This window comes from Gymnogyps californianus, chromosome 7 (assembly GCF_018139145.2).
Source record: "Gymnogyps californianus isolate 813 chromosome 7, ASM1813914v2, whole genome shotgun sequence".
Taxonomy (NCBI): domain Eukaryota; kingdom Metazoa; phylum Chordata; class Aves; order Accipitriformes; family Cathartidae; genus Gymnogyps; species Gymnogyps californianus.
The window spans coordinates 23,307,492-23,331,609 of record NC_059477.1 but is presented as its reverse complement, the minus strand read 5'-3'; the positions used below and the strand labels follow the sequence as shown (position 1 = coordinate 23,331,609).

The following is a 24,118-nucleotide window of genomic DNA, read 5'->3' as shown; positions in this document are numbered from 1 at the left end:
TGAATGATTATAACAGGTTTGATGGTTGGATAAGGTAAATTATTAGATAAAATGAAAAGTTGCATGCCTTGGTTATAAACCTTGCAATGGCAAAAGCCAGCCATATAGCTTTATTCGAATAAAAGTTCACCTTATATTCATTCTACCCTCTTTTTAGTTTAATAAACAAGACTTACCTACTATTGAGAGAATGACAACTACAAAATCAAAAATGTTCCAGCCTATAGTGAAATAGTAATGGCGAAGTGAAATTAATTTCAGGACACATTCTCCAGTGAAAAGGACAATGAACACCAGGTTTATCCAGTATAAAATATTTTCCATTTCTTCACTCTGGTCATCAGTTTCTACCATCATGGTAACCATGTTAAGACAAATAAGAATCATGATGCTGATGTCGAATACTTGCTGTGTCACAAAATCAAAGACCATGCCTTGGAATTTGTTCTGAGGAGAAAAGGAAAAAAGAAACATCCGATACAAACTGTAATTGTTTTTCTCTTCCTGTTAGAAGAAAGTAGAAAAATACATGCAGTAAGGCCTATGAGACTTCAATAAAAATGTAACTAGTGATCTTAAGTAGAGTAGTCGAATTAAAGTGAATACAACAGGTTAGTTCCACCTCCTTTGTTTGTATATTCATACATAAAATGGTTGCAAAGGAAAAAGAATTTTTTTTACTGTGTTTTCATTTTCCATTTTTGCTGACTGATACACTAGTTAATGATAATTTTCACATGGGCATATTTCTGCTCTCTATATATCAATAAAAACTGAGCTGTTCATAAATAGCTGTTGGTCTGATGTATATAAATAATTTTACCCCTGGTCTTGGTATAGGTTTTTGTGGTTTTTTGGATCCCAGCTTTTTCATTGCATTGTAGTATTTCTTCTGCTCTTCTGTCATAAATATGTCTTGACCTCCAAAGTAAAAACATGAAATCAAAACTGGTTATAATCACATTTATATGCAGTGTTGAAAAAACTCTTAAAGAGAAATGTGATTGATTGATTGATTGATTTCATGAAAATCAAGAAGACTGAATTGGGAAAAGCCCTTAGCTATCAAATGCAGCTGTCTGCAACCTAAGCATTTAGTCCAGAAGTTGTCTGGACATCCAGTACTGCATCTCACAAAAAACAGTAATGCAGCATTTTTCTACAGTTATTTTCCTTGAACTCCAAGAAATCCTTTTCGGTACCTCTTTTCTTTTATAGGAAGAGATAGAGTAAACAGCATTCGAGATAAGCTCAAATAGTCTGGGCTGCTGAGTACCATCACTTCTGAACTGCGAGTTTAGTGAAACAAAGGAAGCAGACGAAGTCAGGTTTTCAATACATGAATGTGTTAGTGCATTAGGTATCTCTAGTTTAGCAATCACAACATTAGCATTGGGACTCAAAGTCTTCAGTGTTTTTGAGAAGGTGGTTTATTAGACTTCAGACAAACTGAGCTGAAGATTGAAGCACTCTTGATACTGTTAACAGCAAAATGCTCTCTTTTAAGTCTTTTATATTGATTAGCTTCCATGTTCAATGAAGTTCTGATTAGCAAAAGCCAGAACTGGCCTTTGGAGTCCGACAGTGAAGATAAAGAGAGAATTATGGGTCTTTCATGGCAACCTAACCAAAATCCACTGCCCATAGTAACTTTCTTGTAGAGACAGCTTGAATGAAAACCCATCAGACTCCACATACGTCTTGAAGTAAATTTTTCCTGGATAAAAGATACTTGCAGACATCTAATTCCAGGAATGCCTATGAACACATAGGACTGGATGCAGCCCTTTTGTGGATGAGTGTTTGGGAAGCTTGAAGACATGGGAATGCATCCACCGTACACTGGACAGGCTCCCTAACCATATACCTCTAGGCCTCTAGCATGTACAGGTTCCAAAAATCTTACTTAGGATCTCTCTTTAGTAACATAAATCCAAAGAAAGTGATGAAGTCCAGTAAGGTAAAATTAAACTGGTAGTTCATAGCTGCTTTTGTCCTTTAGCTTTCATTACCTTGTCTATTTATAGAAAATAATTTTAAAGATGAGCATCTGATGCTCAGACCATCTATACCAGTGAGATTATGTACATCTGCACTATGAAACAATAAAAAAAGGCCCTGAGACAGTTACAAACCACTCCTGTTCTGTATAGTTTCAGATCGTTCAGTGCTACAAAATAGAACTTGAATACTTGGGACCATTAAAACAGCATCTGTAGTGGTGTGATGAAATAATGCTTTATTTTTCATAACCAGGTAGCTATTTTTCTTGTGCTGATAGAATCACTACAAATCAAGAAGAAAAAAATCAAGAAATTATGAGTGCTTTAATGTAGAGGCCTAAATCAGGGGTTTGATCATGTAAGGAGAATTCATGAAGTTTAGGCATGGAAAAGCAGATGACTTGAGGAAGACTAAACTGGACATTGAAAACAGAAGGATCTGTCCCATTCACTACAATGTAAAATCTTATGACGTTAATGCATACTACATCTTGGAAAGTTTTTATATCCTAATATACTTCAGCTTTTTTGATTTTGAACAAACCTTGGGTGTACATTCCATGTATCATGCACCTGCAAAAATGCAGTATTTTAGAATATCTTTAGAAGACAAATGACACAATACTTATCTTCTTTTTTTGCTGATTGAAGTTATCAATAATGACACCAATGAACAGGTTCAGGGTGAAAAAAGACCCAAAAATGATAAAGATGACAAAATACAAATACATGTACAGGTTGTCTTCATACTTGGGTTGCTGTAATACCTAAGAAAAAAAATGTGAAATATCATTCCTAAGATTTCATGTGAAAATTTCAGCTGAACAAGCAGCAACCTTGGGCAAAATGTCCTTAGTATTTTGTGTTTGGACAATACTCCTGTCACTTATATCGATGTATTTTGTCCATTCTGTCTATTACTGACAGCATCTGACAGTTTGCATTCAGTTTTCCACAATTTGTTACAGCAGAATCTCATATTAGTTAATTTAATTTTGTTTCATTCTATTGCATGGATATTAATGGCTTTTGGAAGATATATAAATACACATTTGTTGATAGACCTCAAGAAAAAAAGATAATTTAAAATATTTGCAGTACTTACATCTCTTGAGTCAATAGCTGCATACATAATATCCATCCAGCCTTTAAATGTAGCCTGTAAACAGTACACACCTGTTTAAGCATGGAGCTTGAAGACAATTCATATAATTATTTCCAGCAACTGAGTACAGCACCAGGAATAATTAGCATAACATGAGATTTCTAAATAATTTTGTCTTTTGGCTTTTTTCACAGCTGCTCATCAGATACACTGCTGTGTATCTCCCTATTTTGTCTCTGTATGAACATTTTAAGCAGTAAGCATAATCAACTTATTTCTAATTAATTATCACAAATGATAGAATGCAGTATCATTTTAGTGGACTAAATGTTCATCAAATCATGTCAGCTGCAAAAGCTATGTACAGCTGAGAAATAGCCTTATGTACCTGAGTTGCCACCAATGAAGACTGATGTGTAGTCCCTCCCTCTCGAATCAGTCAGAAAGGTGGCAACCAAAGGGAACCAAAAATTTGATCAGCTCAGAAAAAGTATTTTCCCATCAATCAGAATTTGGATTTTTCTCTACTTCGAAAGACTTTACCCGATTTAGTAATTCTATTTTCACTTTATTGTGTTTTACAGAGGCTAGATCCCTCAGATGTGTTCTGAGATAAACTGGTAAGAAGAAGATGTGTTTTATCTGCATCAAAGAGATAATATGCCTCATAGGTGGCAGCATTTAGTGAACTTTTATAGCTATTTCCTCTGCCCAAAATTTGTAATTTTTTATATTTGACAGTGAGGTGTAGATTGCTTCATCTGAGTGTTCAAAACAGAAAGTAATTTTCTCTGTTGCAGCAATTAGTTCTCTTCTGACTAGGCAACATCTCCAAGTAGAAATCACTCGGTTTTTAATCCAGTTGTGCCCAGAATAATACAGAAGTGAGATAGTTCTCTGTCATTTAATCCCTATTATAATTTTACTAAACAAGGCTGCAGATCATTGGTTCCTTCATATTCCTTGCCATAGAGACTAGTCACAGAAGCAAGTTGGGAGAGGAACACTCTTCGTCCGTGGTTATTGCTGTATCTCCATCATCGTGAGGTTTCATTTCTAGTGGAGGTTTCAAAAAAGCTTTGCTTATGCAGCATACAAAGCAGCTGGCATCATCCTGAAGTGAACTTAAAATGAGAAGGAATTATTTTCTTAAAGGAAAAGAGGTCCCTTACACTTTTGAGACAGTAGAATACTAAAAAGAGCATGATTATCCTGAGATGCAATCCAGTATGCAACAACTTTCAGATCTTGGGGCCAACACAGAAAATAGAAGGTTCAGGCGACTTACAGTGTGATGGTGAAATCAAAGTGTAGTATCAGAGGACCAATAAATCAACAATAAATCTGAAACAAGTAGAAGTCTCAGCTGAAGAATTTAAAGTCCTTGTGGAATATTTGGACTGCAAGGGGTAGGAGAGGTAGGATCAGCTTTATTTATGTTATTCCTAATATATGTTTAACCTGTTCTCAAAGACTTTTAATGATGGACACTCCACAACCTCATAAAAAATATTTATTCCAGCACTCGTCCTTACTGTTTCCTAATATCTAAATCCTTCTGTTGCCATTTAAGACTGTCACTTGTCATAATCATTACATATCTGGAGAACAGAGTACTAATCATCCTTTGTGCAGCACCTTTTACTTATTTGCAAACTGATTGTTGCTGCCTTTCTTCTTTAGGCTGTGATCACTGTTCCTTCAATCTTTCCATGTAGATCTTGTTTTGCAGAACTCTGATCATTGTCATTATTTTCCTCTGAGCTCTCTTCCACTAGTTCATCTCTTGAAATGGCAACCAAAACTGGACTCAGTATTTCAGCTGAGTTTGTACAAGGTCTGAATAGGGCAGGATGATTACTTCACGTCTTACAGGCGCTACTTTTGTTTCTGTCTCGGTACATTATTTGCATTTTTTGGAATGTCATAACTTAGTTTGAAATCAGAACTTCAACCTGAAACACTAAATGCAAATAATGGCATACTTTTACATCAGAAAGATGATGCAAATGATGGAGTGGCTCTTCTGCAGAGTGTGTGCTGTTGCCTCAGATTCAGACACATGATGATCCTTGCATATTGCTCCAGACAAAGTGAAATTATTGGTTTTTGTAAATTTATTGGTGTAGCCTAGACTAAATAGAGTGAATGGAAAAAAAAATAGACTAATTTTAAAATATTAAGCTTCACCATCATCAGTAAAGTACTCCATTATAAACAGACAGTACCTTTCAGCTAACGCTAGGAAAAAAAGCTAAATAACTGAGCTGTTGTATGATGATGATGATTATTATTATTATTATTAAAAAGGCAACTTGAAAAGAGTCTAGGGGTGGAAAAATATGAATATAACATATTACTATCTTGCAGTTCAAAATATCTAAAGTAAAACATGTATTTTCCACGAGTTTCACAAAACCATGAGATGTTACCATTATTGAAGAAATGAAGAAAAAAACAATCCCAAAACCTAATTAAAAGTAAGTAATTTTAATAATAAAATATGCTCCCTCATCATAGTATTTGTTTTATTCTAAATCCCTCCTGAAAATCAGTAGGAATCAGTGAGTATAATCATCATTATGCAAAACCATTTATACTAATTGGGAACTTAGCTGTGAGAAAACGGATTCTTAATTCCCAAAGCAGAAGCATCAGTTCAGCAGGAGAACTTGTAATTTTTAAATATGTTGCCTGAACAACAGCAAACAATGGAACTGGAGGTTCAGTGTCAAGGCATCACATTTAGTGAAAGACTGTTACTTCTACTGCATTCAGTAGAAGCCTAGGCCTGCTTATGTTAGGCTTAAATTTATCTGCAACACATTTTCTTTAACAGAAATAAGGTATTATTTGGGCATTTGTGCATACTGAATAGAAAATAACACAGAAATATGACTAAGAGATCAAATTCTTAGTTTCCTTTTTGTATGTTCAAATATAAAAATATATTGTATATTCTCAGTGACACTAAATCAGGAGTAATTGATTGATTTCAAAGATTACAGCAGTGTAACTGAAATCAGCATCTGTTCCAAATGTTTTTTTTCCTCAAAGGGAATTTGAAAGACATATATTCAAATGCAGATTCAAATGTAGTTAGAAAAATCAACAAAACAAAAATCCCCCAATCTACTTTACTATTGTTAAAAGTATGTAGACTTTTTTCCCTGATGCTTAATTTCTAATGAAGTTATAAGTAATGCTGGAGTTTCACCACTCCATTTCTTTACCAGAAAAAAACACCAGGAAGATTCACGTTCCCTTTTGGAGATACAATAGCATCTTGCTTTTAAAATATTAACCTGCTGGAACTTTGAAGTCATACTAATCTTATAGCCCTAGAATTCAGCTTCTGATTTTTTTACCCTACACTTCACAAGATATGTTTTCGTATTTATATTAGTAACAGCAGAATAATACAACATTGTGCTTTGAGACCCACTGGTTTCCCACATTTTATCCTGGTAAGCAGGATATACGCTTACCAGCAGGATAAAAGCAGGCCTCTGGGAGATTTACTTACCAAAGAATCCAAACACTAGGTTCGAGCTAAAAAGGCATAAGGCCATAAAATTATCAGGGCAGATGCCACATGTCTTTGTGTACACCAACCTCTTCCTCTTCACTCATTGGTGCATGAAAATTGTGAAAGGAATTTCTCCAGCAGATCTGTCTCTGCTTTGACGCTTTTCTTTAGGGACAGAGAAATACTCAAACAAGTTCAGACCAAGAAATGAAAAAAGAAGTTTGCAGATCCACATAGACCAACATAAGCTATGCTGCACCATAGAAGAAAAAAATTCTTATAGACAGAATGTGTACTTATATGACCAATGGCATGAATATTTACACTCCAACTTCAAATTATGTAAGAATTTTGGAAGATAGTCTCTGATCAACAAAGTCTGTAAAACTTGGTTGTATCAATGGCACATATTGTTAGCCTGTATTTTTGGGCAGAAAGAATTATAACATTGCTATCAATGCTAAAGATTTTCCACGCACACCCCTCCCCCAAAAGAAAAAAAACACAATATGCAAACCAAAAATTAGTTCATGTTCTTTTCTTAGGTCCCTCATTCCAGAAATTCATTCACCATCACCGCCAAGGAAACTCAAGAAAGAGCTTGTCAGAGAGTTCTTTTTGCTTAAAAAGCCACTGCCACAAATTTCCAATCTATTTTTAAGCTTAGAATATTTCTTTCTGAAATTATCCCACTTCTTTTGAGTATTTCTGTGTGAAATAGCTATGTTTCTTTTCTATATTACTCTTAAAAAAGAAGGGATTTTTCTGCGATGAACAGACCCATATACTACCAGAAAAGGCTTTTCGTGATTCAAAACAAAAATTGTTCATGGGACTCATTTATGTCTTTCCCAGAATAATAATGTCCTCAGTGCCAGAGTTTGGAGTTCTGTTGGCTTGTTTTCATTTGGATTTTTTTTGTCATGAAAATGGTACTACTTCCAGTAGTATTCACTCCAGATAGAAAACCTCAGTGATGCAGAAAATAAAGATTTATGTTGTATTATCTATTACCCAGAAAAGCTGAAGGGATTTACAATGTTCTTCTTTGACTGGCTCAAAGGACATGAGTCAGAGGGTAGAATGGAGAATGGAAATAATACTGGATTGTAAGAGGCAGCTTTCTGTAGTTAGTTTCTGGCTTCCTGAAAAAGGGACCTTGTATCAGTAATTCATGCATTGATACTTATCACTGAGTTTGTCATTAGAAAAATGACATTGACGTCTATGGGGTTATTTTCTCAGGTCCATCACAACCTAAACAAAACTCTGTGCCTGAGGTTGTTAAGGTGGAGAACCAAATGACTTCAGTAGACTTTTGAACTAATCATTAAGATGTTAAAAAAAGGCCATTAATATTCACATTGGGTGCACAGAAAGCATATCCACTTGCAACTATGATTTTTCAATCAGATTGTTCAAGCTTAATACCTTATTTTGGGCCAAATACTCAAGTTTCAATAGCTTTATCTTTGTTTCTGACATAGTAATGGATACCTCTAATTGAGTAATACCTTAGTATTTACTCAATTTATTATTAATACACGCTCATTCGGAAGGGTAAGGAAATCAAGGGTTATGACATGCCTATTCACTTCTCATGTTTCTTCTGAACATGATGGCTTTAGAATCCTGTTCTAGATTCTCATCCAAAGTACTTTATATTTCAAATAGATAATCACCTTATATCTTCTTTGATTGAGAAAGTAACGTAAGAATCTCAAACATTTATGAATTGTGGCCTTTCTTGTGTTCTTGAAGGTGAAAAAACCATAGATTCTGCACATTTTAAAACATTAACTGAAAATCAAGCTGATATTTTGCTTTCTCTGCCCTAGGGCCTGTACCATTCCATAACTGCAAAATCACTACTAGTGGCTTACTTACCAAGCCCTAAAAGATGCAAGGCCAAGTGTCTGTTTTATGCAATGACAGAAATGCCCTGGTTTTTTTCTGGTATGTCAAACAAAAAATCTTTTCATGCTTTTACAAGCATTTTAGTAATACAGAAAAAGTAAGTGGTGTTGTCACTGACATTCTACTCACACAAAAAAAATCCATCCATTAGGCAAGCCTTTGATATGGGTGCAAAATCTCTATATTCTAGTGTCCTGGTTTTGGCTGGGACAGAGTTAATTTTCTTCCTAGTAGCTGGTATAGTGCCGTGTTTTGGATTTAGTAGGAAAATAATGTTGATAACTCCCTGATGTGTTTACTTGTTGCTAGGTAGTGTTTATACTAAGTCAAGGATTTTTCAGCTTCTCGTGCCCAGCCAGCAAGAAGGCTGGAGGGGCACGAGAAGTTGGGAGGGGACACAGCCAGCACAGCTGACCCAAACTGGCCAAAGGGATATTCCATACCATATGACGTCGTGCCCAGTATATAAACTGGGTGCAGTTGGCTGGGAGGGGCAGATCACTGCTCGGGAATTAACTGGGCATCGGTTGGTGAGTGGTGAGCAATTGCATTGTGCATCTCTTGTTTTGTATATTCTAATTCTTTTACTATTATTATTGTCATTTTATTATTATTACTATTATCGTTATAATTATTTTCCTTCCTTTCTGTCCTATTAAACTCTTTATCTCAGCCCATGAGGTTTGGGGTTTTTTTGATTCTCTCCCCCATCCCACTGGGTGGGGGGAGTGAGCGAGCAGCTGTGTGGTGCTTAGTTGCCGGCTGGGGTTAAACCACAACATCTACATACTGCAAAAACAACTGGCTTGTCCTCCCATGAGAGCTAGGTCCCTCCATGGTAGGTATAGATTAATTTTTCCTTTGGAAGCGTGGGAACAATTGGCAAATTTCTCCCAATCTGCCTCCCAGAACAATCCAATAATTTAAGAATCTGAGTCTTCAAGTAGGAAATATTTGTTGCTTTTCAGTGAAGATGGAATAAGCTGTGCATTAGGGGACACTGAAATATATAAGACTGCAAGTAGCTGAGGAGTGGTGATTGTGGCCACAAAGCCAGGAAAAAATGTACCTGGTGTTATCCCTGTCCCAGAATAGACTAGGTTACTACTGGAAGAAGAGTTGCAAACCACTTGGAAAGAGTTTTGTTGATGTCTTGTTTCTCCTGAACATGTGTAATAAAGCATTCTGCCCCATCCCGACCCCAAGGGGGATTCTAGGCCAGTGGATTTCAAGAATCAGACAGAAAAAAGAAATATTTAAGGTCTTTCTATCACAATCAATTTTGTTATCAAAATCAAATTGTATTCAGTAGTTTATTTCTTTAATACTGCTGGTCCCTCTCTGCTGTTTCCTGATGTGACAGTAAAGTAAATAATCTTTATGAAGACAGGCTGAGAGAGTTGGGGTTGTTCAGCCTGGAGAAGAGAAGGCTCCGGGGAGAGCTTATAGCAGCCTTCCAGTACCTAAAGGGGGCCTACGAGAAAGCCAGAGAGGGACTTTTTACAAGGGCATGTAGTGATAGGACAAGGAGTAATGGCTTTAAACTGAAAGAGGGTAGATTTAGATTAGGTGTAAGGAAGAAGTTCTTCACTGTGAGGGTGGTGAGGCACTGGAACAGGTTGTCCAGAGAGGCTGTGGCTGCCCCCTCCCTGGAAGTGTTCAAGGCCAGGTTGGATGGGGCTTTGAGCAACCTGGTCTAGTGGAAGGTGTCCCTGCCCATGGCAGGGGGTTGGAACTAGATGATCTTTAAGGTCCCTTCCAACCCAAACCATTCTATGATTCTAATCATAGTGCAATTTAAATTGGCAGATTTATGAGTCACACAGGTGAGACACTATATTAGCTGGGAGAGGCAGTTCACAATGCTCAGAACTATTGTTTTAGACCCTGTGCAGGACCGTGTCAATACCACTGCATCATGTTAATGATTTGTATTACTGAGATTTCTTATGCCAACATAAAAGCTAGAAACTTATTTAAAAACTATAAAAATGAAAACTAAGATTCTGCAGAATTAGACAGTAACCTCAAAAAACCATAGAGGTTGCTGAATGCACACAACATAGGTTAGAGTCCAGCATTTTCTTGATTAAAGGTGGGTCAGATTGTTAGCTACTCCAAAATACAAAGATAGTGTTGTGAGGACACAATTTTTGATAGTGAAGGCATAACCTTATAGTATCTTTCTGCATATATTTTCTTCCTTCTTTTCTTCCCTCAGTTTTTGCTAAATAAACTCCACTAGGTGCTTATGCACAGAAATAGCCAGGAAAATATTTCATAGATTATAGTATCTAACTATATTTTTCTTTTCCTCTTTCTCTTCCGAATGAGAAATTGCTTCTCAGATCACATAAGTCTGCACTGGTGGCAGCCACATCACTGAGAGGGGATTTCCTACCTGGAATTCTCTGTGACTTAATCACAGCAATGCAGATTTTTGTTTTTTAGCAACAGTAAAACTTAAAATATTCAGATAGCTGAATACCATTCCTAGTTACTTCTAGAAACTTTTAAAGTTAGAAGGGGCTGGAGGACTAAGGGAGCTATAGATAGGAAGAATAGCACTTGCTCTGTCAGAGGTCCTAAAAATTCTTTATTCATCTTAGTTGGCTCTACTTGCTGCTTCCTATGAAAAGAGTAATCAATTTTCAGTGCAGTGGTATTGCTAAGTCACAGATAAAAATAATCAGGTAAATATGTTTTCTGTCTTTGTTGCTAGAATTGCTTTTCACTATTACATATAAACAGTAAGAGGTATATAAAGAGTGATCACTTACTACTTGAAGTAAAGAAAGATACCCAAATCCTACATTATCAAAGTTTACTTTCACGTTTTTCCATCGGGCACTTTGATTGTTTTTTATGAGTTCCTCGCACTGACTAAAATTGTTGATTTGGTCGACTTCAAACCTTTCATCAGTTGTGGTGTTAACACAGTAGTAGAACTTCCCAGCAAACAGATTTACTCCCATGATGCTGAAAATTAGCCAGAATATAAGACAAACGAGAAGCACGTTCATGATGGATGGAATTGCTCCTAAAAGGGCATTCACAACCACCTAGTACACAAATACAGGGGGGAAAAAGAAAAGAGTGTAAGAATATTTACAGCAATAAAGTTTTGTATACTGTTTTACCAATGCTTAATAAATGCTTGTTCAGCAACTAATACTTTAAATGTTAAAGCAGTACATTAGTAACTGTAGCATTGCACTGTTCTTTTAAATACTTATCATTAGTACATGTAATGAAAGGAAAATAAGTGACAAAATTAAAATAAGTAAAAGAAAAACAAAAGAGGAGACCTGGTGGTAGTAAGATGAAGCCTGACACTGATATGTTCTATATAAAAAAGACAAATGTGTTAAATATAAATACAGACATAATAAAATTCTAAAAATGCATTAAATTATAGCTTAAAAATGTTTAAAGAAAAATGACAACCTGTAGATTTGATCAACATAGCTTTGAAATTTAAGCTGAAAACACAAATGCCATGAATCTAGAAACTAAGCTCTACATTAAAAGGATTATGCAGGAATTAAATACATATCTTTATTGCCTTATTGTTCCATGCAAGATTATAACAAAGATTAATTTCTTTGTATAGAAAAGCAAGACAGTTTTGCAATATGTGTCTACTTGAATCAACATAATTTATTTCAAGCTCCAGTCTTATTGTTTCATGTATTGAGTTTAAGTCAGTAATACCCTTCATTTATCTAAAGAAGGACATATATCAAGGACATATTTAGGGGTTTTGATTTTGCATTTTAAATTACTTTTGGCCAGTTGCCTTCGCAGCCCCATGCAGGCAAGATGTCAATAATTACTTATGCAGATAAAAAGTGTATTTTTCTGATATATACAGTAATTAATCACATGTGTCTGTCAGAGCTATCAAAACTTTTGTGATATTTGTTTGGCTAATAGCTGAGCAATCATTTCTTCTTAAGTATCCAATACCAGATCTCATTTATGAGTTATATTTTACTTTAAATTTTACTTTTTTTCTCTGTAAAACTTTTAGGACCTTGTAGAGAGGTAAAATAGAATATATAGTAGGGCTGTGATTCTCAGTAATCCAATTCCTGCAGTAAGACAGGAAAGGATTGGCATGGATTCTTGGGGTGTATTAAGGTGTCTTAGTCCATCTTTGTTCCCTGCTTTCTGCAACATAGAGGGATCTTCCCCACTGCCAACATAATTCTGAGCAAGCTCAGAGTTGCTCAATCTTACTACCTGTATTTCACAGCCTCTTGAAGGCCTTTGGAAGTGGAGTATTGTGGTTGTGTTACTCGTCACTCAGCACCCTCCTCCTCTCAAATGTTATGGCCAGGAATTAGGACCTGTTTAGAGATCTTAGGTAGAAATGTTATTTTCAGGGCATATTTTCTTCTCATTTTAAGGGCCTCCTCCATTGCTGGACAGTAGAAATGGGACCTTTCTGTAACTGAGAATTATCCTTATCTTTTATAAAACCATGAATTTTTTAAAATTTAGCTTTTCTTGGCAGCTTCTATTTTTGGTGATAACTTTAAAGGAAGCATGCTTGCTTCTTGAGATTTCTATTATAGAAAATGTGAAGTATCTAGGTGATGTATGCATAAGCTAGCCATTTAAAAAGGCTAACAAGGTCCCGGTAATATTCTGAACATAAGAAACCTTTTTCAAAGAGTGAGGGAAATGGTTTTTTACTATCCTGTGGGGAGAAGAAATCTGTTGCTACTTAGCTTGATGGAACTGACAACAATATAGGAAAGCAATGATTCTGGAATTTATTCCAAGTCTGACCTGATTATTATGCTATTGCTGCTTTGAAATTCTAGGCCAGCTAGTACTTGACTTATCTTTTTCTCCCCCACCCCCCCCACCCCCCCATAAAAATGTTCTGGATGTGTTATACTGATTGAATTCCTCTGTTTAATCTTGGTGAAAAACCTGAAAATAAAGATGTCAAGAAAAAAAGATAGGGATTTAGTCCTGCAACTTAAATAAATTAAGGTTACCTGTGCTCACACGAAGAATGGTTTTGTATGAATTGAGTGCCTGTAGCAGTTATCTTTTTAACAACCCTGAGATCCATTGGACCACAGCGCAGATCCAGAACAGGCAGCAGAATACTAACAGCTACAGTAATTATTACAACAGTTATGAATTGATAATAGTTGTAGAAAGAAAGATTTCTACAAAATGCCATCAGCGTGTCTCGTGTCTTTAGATGAGCAGGTAATGCAGTCTCACTACTGAGACTGCCAAAAGATCAGCCACATCTTCTTGAATAAGAAGTGAACAGCTTCCAGCAACTGTTCCAACAACGGTTCCAACAACTTATTTCATATAGCTCACTGAAAACCCATCAAATGGTAACAATTTTTGGTCACTACTGACCTGGCCTGGGTGCGAACTGGTGACCTAGAGATGAAAGGCTCTGTATCCTATTACCAACCCCTTGAGCTATCCAGTCCCCCTGGAAGGTTTTTTAAGAAAAGAAGAAAAGAAAATTAAAACTTTTAGAAGTTGTTTTCTGTTTGCGCTTTGTTTTTGTTTGATTTTTTTTTTTCCCCCACCAGTGTTGAGCCTTTGCCCTATCATATTTATAATGTGAAACTGCATTTTTACATGCTGGTCAGATGCTCGGCTGATTGTAAAGTCCACCTTAGGAAGAAGTCTTTAATTTCTTCAACACATACAGTTGGAGGCAATTGCTTCATCAGTGTTTTTTCCATTTACTTTTTTGGTATTTGCTTTGGGAATAGCTGAGGTATATCAGGATAACCAGGACATTAGCTTACATAATATATATCCAAGAGAGCACCCATACATACACACAAGACACCTACGCACATAAGTTACAACAAATGGACAGAAAAAAGTCAGAACCAATTGAAAAGTGAACTGAATGCAGAAAAGAGATCAATTAGCATTTCTTAATGACTTAAAAATTTAGCGAATAAAAATTGTCAATCTCATCTTGTTGAAAAGAGTCTATAGTGGGTTAAAAGAATGTTGGCAACTACAGCTCTTATTTTTGCTCGTTCTTCAAATCTAGATCAGATGTATATGACTCTAAATGTATTTTTTATTTTAAAAGGGGCTGTTCTTTTGGGCCTATTTTCTGTTATTCCTTGATATAGAATATAATGCCAATAAATTGGAAAAAGATGTTTGCAGAGTTGTTTGTTTGTTTGTTTGTTTGTTTAAATTACCCATGCATTTCCTCAAGCCTGGGATGTTGTTGGTCAGGCTGACTCTGGTAAGCAAGCTGCAAAAGCCCGAGCTGATTCTGCTTGTTCACCTTCCTATAGCTTCAGGTAGGTGGAATAGCAATAAGTGCAAGTGAGAAGCAACACCTGACACCTACAAAGACAAATGGGCTCTAGACTATTTTACATCTCAGTTGATATTCATCCAAGAACAAAAAAATCGTTGGGGGAAACCATGTCTCCTCTAGAAGAAAGCAGTATTTCATATCTATACAGAAATTTTTCATGTTTACTTTTCTGTAACATTTATCTTCCAACATCAGATATATATGTAAGATAAAAGAACTACTGCAATGCTAATTGTCTGTCTTATCTTCTGGCTGATATGACATTATGTCAATACAATTTGGTAGTCCAGCTGTTTTTTGTTGTTGCTGTTTGTATCTTTCTTTGGACAACTCTCCAAAGAAGACAGCAAAATGGAACTAAACAAAAAAAAAATCAGTTTTGTTACCAGAGCTGTGCATATGTATAGAATGAGGATTGTGCAAAATACCAGCTTATCCTTGCTGTATGAGTAGAATATAAGGAAGCTTTACTAGATTCAGCCTTGCTGTGGGACTACATATCTGAAACACATGGTGACATATAAATATATGATAGTTCCCACAGCAAAATAGCTTCAATAGATCCTGGCACCTCAGCAGCCACAGGCTTTCCAGGAACTCCTACATTGGACCTGACTAATGGATATATCAGGGCCTCCTGAAATCTGTAAACAAACCAGGAACAATCTTCAGTAATACTTATCCATTTTTTCTGTAACTTTTGCAGCTTCTGTGAAGAAGTTCCAAACTCTGTCCCTGGTGCAAAGGAGGAGGAAGTTACCATCTTTGGGATGGAAAGGAAGATTATAGGATTATGTCTGGAACATTCTTCCTACTTAAAATGACAAAGTACTTTATTTGCCTCCACTTTGGAAGTTGTCAACTTCATAATTTTAGGCTTAAACAGGAAACGTTTCCCAAAGATTTGATGTGCCAGATCTCATATCAGAGTGCTTTGAAGGAGTCCATCAAAGGCTATAGAGGTTATTTAACTGTTACCTCATATTTTTTTCTGCATGTACATTCTCACGTAAGATTCACATACACAAGCACAGAAAGCCAAATAATTTTTACTTCACCATGACCTTTATGGATGGAATCAAACCTTATCTTCTATGCATGCTATATGGCCCTAACAAGCGTAAGACATGTTCCTCCTGTACTCAATTCCTTGATGGCTGGGAAAGCCTGAGAAAGCCTTCAGGAACTCCAAGGAAGAGGAACAAATTGTGGGCTTGAATACATATGTCCAAAAAAATGAATAGTTTCTTTCTCTTTAAGTGACTATCTGTATAGTCACACAGTCATAGACTTCAGATGGTGCTTGTTACAAAAAGCCATTCATCTGTCTCTTAGCAATACAAAGACTGAAGAGCCAGTTGTTCAAAGACAGCAGCATGCAGAGGGAATTTGACAATAGCGTACATAGCATAAGCCACATTAGAGCAAAATAAGAAAATTCATTCTTGACTCAAATGAAACACTGACACTGACTTGGGCAGGATTTGAGAGTAAGCTATGAGTATTGCCTTGTCTTGAACAAGTACGAGGTAAGAACATCTGCCATAAGATCATGAATCTCCCCTGCTGACCTGGCCAAAGTCCAGATGTACACAAAGCTGCCAGAGAGAGCATTTGCATTGAAAGATGAAGAACTGAGCAAGTAGCCACTGGTTTAGACTCTTGGTCCACCACAGAGGTAAGATTGCTGGAATGAGCAGGTAGGTATGCCATGAGTGGACAGGAATGGAGGCTCAGGTGACATACATGGTCTGAGTTTAGCATGTTCTCAATAGTAAAGGACTTTGAGGACATCACACAAGGAAGGCTCAAAGATGCAGAAACCACACTGACTAGAGCAGGTGGTGGGTATCAGGTATCAGACAGGTGTATTCTCTCTTAAACTGTGGAGGAGTTGAGGCAAGGGAGGAAAAGACATAAGGAATACAGTAACTTTCTCAGTCAGGGGATCAAAAGAGCATCTGAGGAAGACCATGAAGAAAGCCCATATCTGAATCAAAAAGATTAGCACTATCTGATAGTCCAAGGCAAGGAATCATTGGAACAAACCTCTGTCTTGAGAATTATCATCCCTTGCTCTTTGCATTTATGAATCAACAGCTACAAGAGAACCAGTGCATCAGCTGATTTATTTGTATTACGGCAGCATAAGCATACCACTGGACCTTCACAGGCCAAGCACCAGCACAGTGAGATCAGCTGTCCAGCAGCTTGAATTCAATGTATGGCTCTCCTTCATGTACTTTTAACTGATAGCTTTTCCACTATCACTGAATCCTCTATCATATGTATACTATGCATTTTCTGGTTTACCCATCATGAAGCATGGGCACATCTTCCTATCAGACAAGTCAGAAATATATCAATAGGAACTTCTCTGTATGCAAATAGTGGTGTTTTCCAAAGACTGGTGCTTACAAAAATAGACAGATGCTCATAAGGTGACATGCAATCAAAAAATTTGTTATGTAAATCAAATTTAAGAGAGATATGCACCCATTCTGCTCTTTTATGTCCATATGATAGGAAGGAAGACCCCTACATCAAAGAATTTCAAAGAAAAAAAAAAGAAACGAAACCCAAACCCCCCAAACTCCTGGATTTTGCTAATTGCACAGCAAAACCAAATCCAAAATATCAATTGCCCTATTGACAAACCCTTTTGAAAGGTAATTAGAAATGCAAAGGTAAGTAGTATAGAGCAAAAGGTTCCCAAGAATTCTTTAAAGTACCTTCCCCCCAAAATACTTGAATGGCTCCTCTGTCTCCAGGGATGAAGTTAATCTCATAATTGTATCTATGAAGAATGGGGAAATTCTTGCAGAGTATCTCTTAGTAAGCTTTTCACACTTTGGGGATCATAGGTGGCTTCGAGTTTATGAGATGGCAGTTTCTGGCATTTCACTACTAAAATTGTATACGTAAAGGTAATCTGGAACCTTGTAGATATGCAGTGTGATGTAAAACATGGCACTAGATTTCTAGAAGAGAAGTACCTTAAGAAACGTGCAATTCCTTCAATTTTCTCGTTTGGTTTGTCAGGTAAAAAGAGGAAATGCGTGGACCTGCAGGGTAATCAGTGGTGATAAAGTCTTAATCAACAAACAAAATCAACAGAAAAAAATCTCAGCAAATACAATTTTCATCAATTATGAGATCATCCACCAGTGCAGTGATGAAATTTGCTACTATCCAGGTTTGTGCAAAGATTAACAAGGGTGAAGATGAGCTTAAACATTTAAATAATTCAGATGAAAACTGTGAAATCCCTAAAATAATTCAGTTGGAAGGTGCCCGGTTGATAACTATTTGAGTTCATTTTCATCATGAGAATATCTTGTGACAGACAGCACTGAGATCATGATCAGTAATATGCTATCCCTAAGTAAAGTGTAAACAATCTCTAACAAAATAGGCCTAATTCTTTTTCATAGGCAGAGGTTTTTAACTGGGTAGAAGATGGGTTTGAAGTTGTGAAACGGTGAATTATACCTGTTCAAATCAAGTCAAGATTTCTGCTGATATTTTACTCCAAATATGATGATTTATACATAAGTATAGACATGCATGCACAAGAAAACATTTTTTTCCCTTTTAAAACCTAACATCTACCATCTAAAAATCAAACCTTATGTAATCCGTTTTCATCTTAAACAATTTAGAACAAGTTATAAAGTTGAAGGGACTGGCACTTGAATGGCAAAACAGGAATTTCATCTGAATTTCTACTGTTTTAAAATTCCCCAAAGCCTGAAAATTCAAGGTACTATTTTCTTACTCAGTAAACACGACATTTGGGAGCACCTTGTTTTCCTAAAATAAAAAAAGAAATTAAAAAAAAAATCACTGAGAAATAATTTATCAATAATCACTGATTTTTTCAAGGTATAGTATACATGTAACGTAAACATCTTGTACTAGTAGTGTAGTACACACGCTGTTTGTGTGTTTACAGTCCCTGCTGGCAAGCAGGGACCATTTTGTTTCTGCAATGTCATGTGAAAGCAGCGCCTTCGCTCCTGTTGTCCCTTCCCATATGCGACCTGTGAGTGTTTGTAAGGTGGCAGGGGGCTCAGCATGACAAAAGTGGTTGGGGCAGTCCCTTTGTTCTGACCAAATAATAACAAAAATGCTGTAATAATGGCTTCCTATTCTCCCTGGTACTACAAAACAGATGATGAAAACTGCCTTTCTCTGAAGTTAGAGGAGGCGCTTCTACAAGTCATAACACAGCAGAAAGTCAGTGGGAAATGGGTATGGGGCTTAAATTAGGAGAAGCTACGTCAGTTGGAAATGTTCCTTTCACAAAGGCAACAGAGGTACCCAACCTGTGGGCCAGCAGACAGAACACAAACACTGCCCAGTGCAGAGGATTAAGACTGATCCTCAGTGGAGGCTTTGGGATCTTTGCTGCAGTTGCTTAGTGTGAGGTTTGGAGGTGCCCATGAAGGAAGATAACTGATGATGCAGTACAGGAAAAATATTCCCACACAAGGTACCCTGTCTCGTCTGAGTGTATCCATGGAGCTTGATGTCATGTATGGATATATAAGGGTTAAAAGTTCTTTATGTTGAAGGGATAAAGTATATGTACATTCCCACACCAGTAATGTAGATGGGAACTTTTATTCAAAGGTAATAAAGAAAATTGATCACATTTTTCCAATGTTTATATCAGGTAGTAAAACATACCTGACAAGGCAAACTAGCAGATGAGGACAGAATGGGGGAGGGAGAAATGGAGAGGAGTGGGGAGGGGGGAGCGAGAGAGAGAGATAAGTCTTTTACTTGCCAATACATACTTTAACAAGACACCTCAAAACTACATATTTTGTCATTGAATAGCTTGGAATGGGTACACTGGGAAGAAGCATGCTGCGTGTGCTTGATGATCAGCTATGAACTGGCTTTAGAGACAAGAGAGGATAAGAATTAAATATTTCTGTGAGAGAAAGTGCAACCTACTTGACATGATCCAAATAATGATTCTAGGGAGGAACTATGGTGAATCTAAAAATATAGATTCATCCAAGTCATTCAAACCTTCTCATTTTCAATTAATTACTCCTCTCTATTTTATCTTAATGGACTTCTTGTGAGAAACTCTCATAACTTTGTCCCACAAACAGAAATCAGGGTGGTGCACCATGTTTGTATGAATGTGTTATCTCTAATCCACTAATTATGTTCCATTGTTCCAGTATTTACCTCACTGTAAAAAAAATAAAACAACCAAACCAAACCAAAACAAAAACCCCTGAAATCAAATACCCCCGAAATCAAATACCCGCCCAAAAAAACTCCAAAAGAAAAAATGCAAACCTCCCCCAAACCCCTTATATCAAATAAGAATTTCCCGTAACCCAACTTGTGTCTGTTGCCTCTTGTTATCACTGTGCACGTCTGAGAAGAGTCTGGCTTTGTCTTTTCTCTATCCTCCAACCAAAATTAGAGGTATCTTATGGATTTTGCCTTTAAGACATGCATAGTAAAAGAACTAGAATATTGTCACCTTTGCTACACAGTTTGCCTTAATACCATGTACGTACATATAATTTATTCTTAACTACATGATCTATGATTATGTATGCCCAGAATTAAATAACATTTAGAAAAATCTTTAGAAAAGTTAGAAGCAAAGGAAAAAATAAAACTGAAATCTTATTCTAGCAAACTAATGCTTATCCTTAATTCAGGATCACTACAAAGTAGCAAATAGAAAGTATGTAAAAGTAAATTATCATAGTGAGACCAGAATATTATTTAAATCAAGAAAAAAAGGACAAAAGGTTGTTTCATGAAATAACTGAATGCATTTTGTCAGAGTGTTAGAACTGGCATGAGAAGCACCTCACGTGTGAAACAATTGAAAAAATTTGAGTAGTTATGACAAGATTTATGACAAGGTTTTCAATTTTTGAGTAAAATGAAGTCTGTATTGGGAATGCAGGGTGAAGATTATTAGAAAACTACCATTTAAAGCAGCAATTTTAAAGAAAAATTCAGATTTAACGGAGAGTATGCAAAGAAAAGACAGGCAGATGGAAAGAATCAGAGAAACCTGACAAGGAGGTACAACTAAATCTTAATCTTAACAGTAATGAACAAATAAAGTTGAAGCAAGAGATAAAAGATCTCAGAGGAAAAGAAAATCACTCCCTTAACAAGCCAATTGCAGTCTTTTCTACTTTTCCTTAATTGTTACTGTACAAGTGCAGCTGACTGAAGAATGCTTCTAATAGTGAATTTTATCTTCAAAGAAAGCAAAATACTTCCTCAAACACTTAACGCACAAACTATTTTTATAACACTTTGTGCTGGAAAAATTTCATGCTATTGGGTTTACATCTTGGAATGCCAGAACTGTTAGGAGGGAGGTTCGACTAGGTGATCTCAGGAGGTCCCTTCTGACCTCAATGATTCTGCAGTTCTGTCCTAACTTTTATAAGAAAATTTAACTTGGTTAAAGCAGCAACAGAAACATTTCTTATTCATGTAACAGTCTATTAAAAGCAAGCTACACTGTTGGATTTAACAAAATACTGGAGTTCCCAGAGCAGCTTTGATTCTGTTTCTCACCAGAAATCAAGTATACAACAAAATACTTTTGAAGACAACATAGAAGAAAAGACGCAATTTAACATACTATATGGTGAAATACAATACTTATCTGCCAAGCAATAAATCACATGGCTGCATTTGTTTGAGAAGACCTGGTAAATACTGTAAATACACATAAGCATGAAAACAGAGTAATTATTTGATGTGGGAACAGTATCTTCGAATTTCACCAGATGCAGTAAAAAAAATAACTTTTTGCTCTTCCTGTTGCATAAATTAAATGTGATTGACCTTTATGTGTTCTTTAACATTTTTAATTGAAATGTAAGCTATATTATGCATCTCATTCAAATTTCATTAAATTTTAATCCTAAAAGTAAGGATTTTCTTCAAGATACAACAAACACAAATCCGGACAAAAATTGTATCAGTTTCAGTTATATAAGAAACTCCTTCAAAAGTTCTCTTCTAATTGTAGCATTACAGTCTAAGAAAAATCTCAAAATACTAAGATATTTCCTGTATGATTTATGAACATCTATATAGAGAGTCTTCTTACATCAAAGTTTGTAAATTTTTTAATTGTCTTTCAGGAGACGTAATACTTCTAATAGACTTTCCTTAAAACTCAAAGGTAATGAATAAGATCACAGTCCTCAAAAAGTCCTTCAAAGTGCATAATCTTTTGATCAACAAAATATATTCCTTTCTATTTAAAAGAAACTTGCAGAAGATAGGGAATACACTTTCTTGAGAGTGAATACATAATTCTTAACTGTGAGATAAGATGCTAAATTTACAGTGAATACTGTTTATGTTGGTACATCATTTACACTGAAGGTATAAAAAACCCTGCACTAATGATACCCTCCTACAGTTGGTGCTTGGAAGGGTTGTAGTCTAAGAACTGGATTTTTCTAAGGATCTGATACTGAATGCAAATTTTTTATATCACTGACATGTCTCCTGCAGGACATTTCTAGACTCCAAGAAAGACAATTTTGTATAAAAATTACAAAAAACTAGTTTCCAACACAGGCCAAAGACGACTGAATTCAGATTCCAAGAAAGAATTATATATGTTATACAATGTCTCGTGTTATCTATATACAGTTGGAGTGTTTTACTTAATGTAATATGTAGGGGTTTAAAAATTATGCAAAAATTGAAACTGCAATTATATAAATATCTGTAGTTGTGACTATTCAGATCATAGTGTTTTGGTGTGTGCTTAATGTATTACAAGTAGTGTTCAAAACTTTCTATGGGATATTTTTGAATGTATGTAGCTATAAATTGAGTAACAGAGTAAAGCACAGATCTTTCCAAAACAATGTAAAAGCCAGATTCAAATTTTTAAAGAAAGCCATTTTTTATCTCAGTTAAAAAAGCATCTAAAAATCTAAAAACAGCTGAGGTACCTTTCTCCTGCAAAAAGAACTCAGAAAACTCTAAATAACAATACTGATTTTCTCAAAAGTTTTCATGTTATTTCTGTAACATCAGAAGTTTCAAAGGACTATTCCCAAAGATTTAAAGCAATTAAGAAGAGGGTGTAGGGTGAATATATATAATCTAGTTTTGCTGCTACTAGGATTCTCAAATGAGTTTGTCTCTCCTTCTAGCCCTAAATACACAATGTAGTGATTAGTCACACTGTTATCGTTAAGGGTAGAAAAGGGGGAAATACTGTACCCATAATACAGATAGGGGGAGGAACCAGTGGTCCACCCCATCCAAGCTGAAGAAAGGTTATCCTATATGAAATAGAAATATATAGCCTGTTATTAGTTATGAATCTGTAATGACAGACACTTGATGTTATATTTTATAACTCAATCATATGAGAAATGTTTCTTTCCTACTAATGAAGTTTGGAGTACTCTTGAAAATGCCTCATTATTGCTTTCCTAGTAAGGGAATATAAGGAATAGCCATTGAATTTTAGATGATATTTAAGACATCAAATACTCTAATTTAGTTTTACAAGTTATGAAATTGGACTGGAAATTTGAAATACAGTAAATGTTTAAAGCCATCAGCCAGAAATATGCATAAGGCATGCAAAACTGAAAGTGCAAGTGGATTTCAGATTGTTTGCTGCCTTCTACTATTTCTCTAATAAATAAATCAAGCACTGCATGACATGCTTTATTTTGTGAAATTAGACACAAATGCATGCTTTATTGTCACTTAATTCTCTAACTCAGCAAAGCAATGTATACTCAGTATTCTACATTTACAAGTAGCATACCAATTCAGAACTAGCGCAAAAGCATTATATTGCAAGTACTAAAAAGCTAAACAAAAAGCAATGGGTATATTCAAATCTCAGTTTGCAGATACTTCTGCTCAGTATGTACACTGAGATGAGAATATAAACCCTAAGATAGAAATTTAAATTAAATTAAAGCAATTCTTTACTTTGCCTTCCAGCATCTGGGTGGAGTTGGTTTTGAGATTCACTATAGAAAGTATTAAAACTTCTCAGAATTCAGTATACTAGCAGATAATTTAAAAGCCTTTAATATGACAAAATTCTCTTCTGTACTCAAGGCAAGCACAGGCTATGGACCACTTGTACCCTGTTTTGGTGCAAGTGATTAATATATCTTATATTTACTTTGGAAAGAGAATTTATCCCATTTATGAAACAGCATAATTAC

At 35.8% G+C, this 24,118-nt stretch overlaps 1 protein-coding gene across 1 annotated transcript in view; it reads right to left on the bottom strand.

The window, feature by feature from the left end:
* Window positions 1-24,118, bottom strand: part of LOC127018233 (sodium channel protein type 1 subunit alpha) — a 73,134-nt gene that overhangs the window by 1,351 nt on the left and 47,665 nt on the right. The window contains exons 23-27 of the mRNA XM_050899725.1: window positions 11,335-11,616; window positions 3,109-3,162; window positions 2,633-2,770; window positions 824-928; window positions 177-447 (exon numbers count right to left, since the gene is read on the bottom strand). Coding sequence (XP_050755682.1) covers window positions 177-447; window positions 824-928; window positions 2,633-2,770; window positions 3,109-3,162; window positions 11,335-11,616 — 850 coding nt within the window. The remainder of the gene's footprint in view (window positions 1-176; window positions 448-823; window positions 929-2,632; window positions 2,771-3,108; window positions 3,163-11,334; window positions 11,617-24,118) is intronic.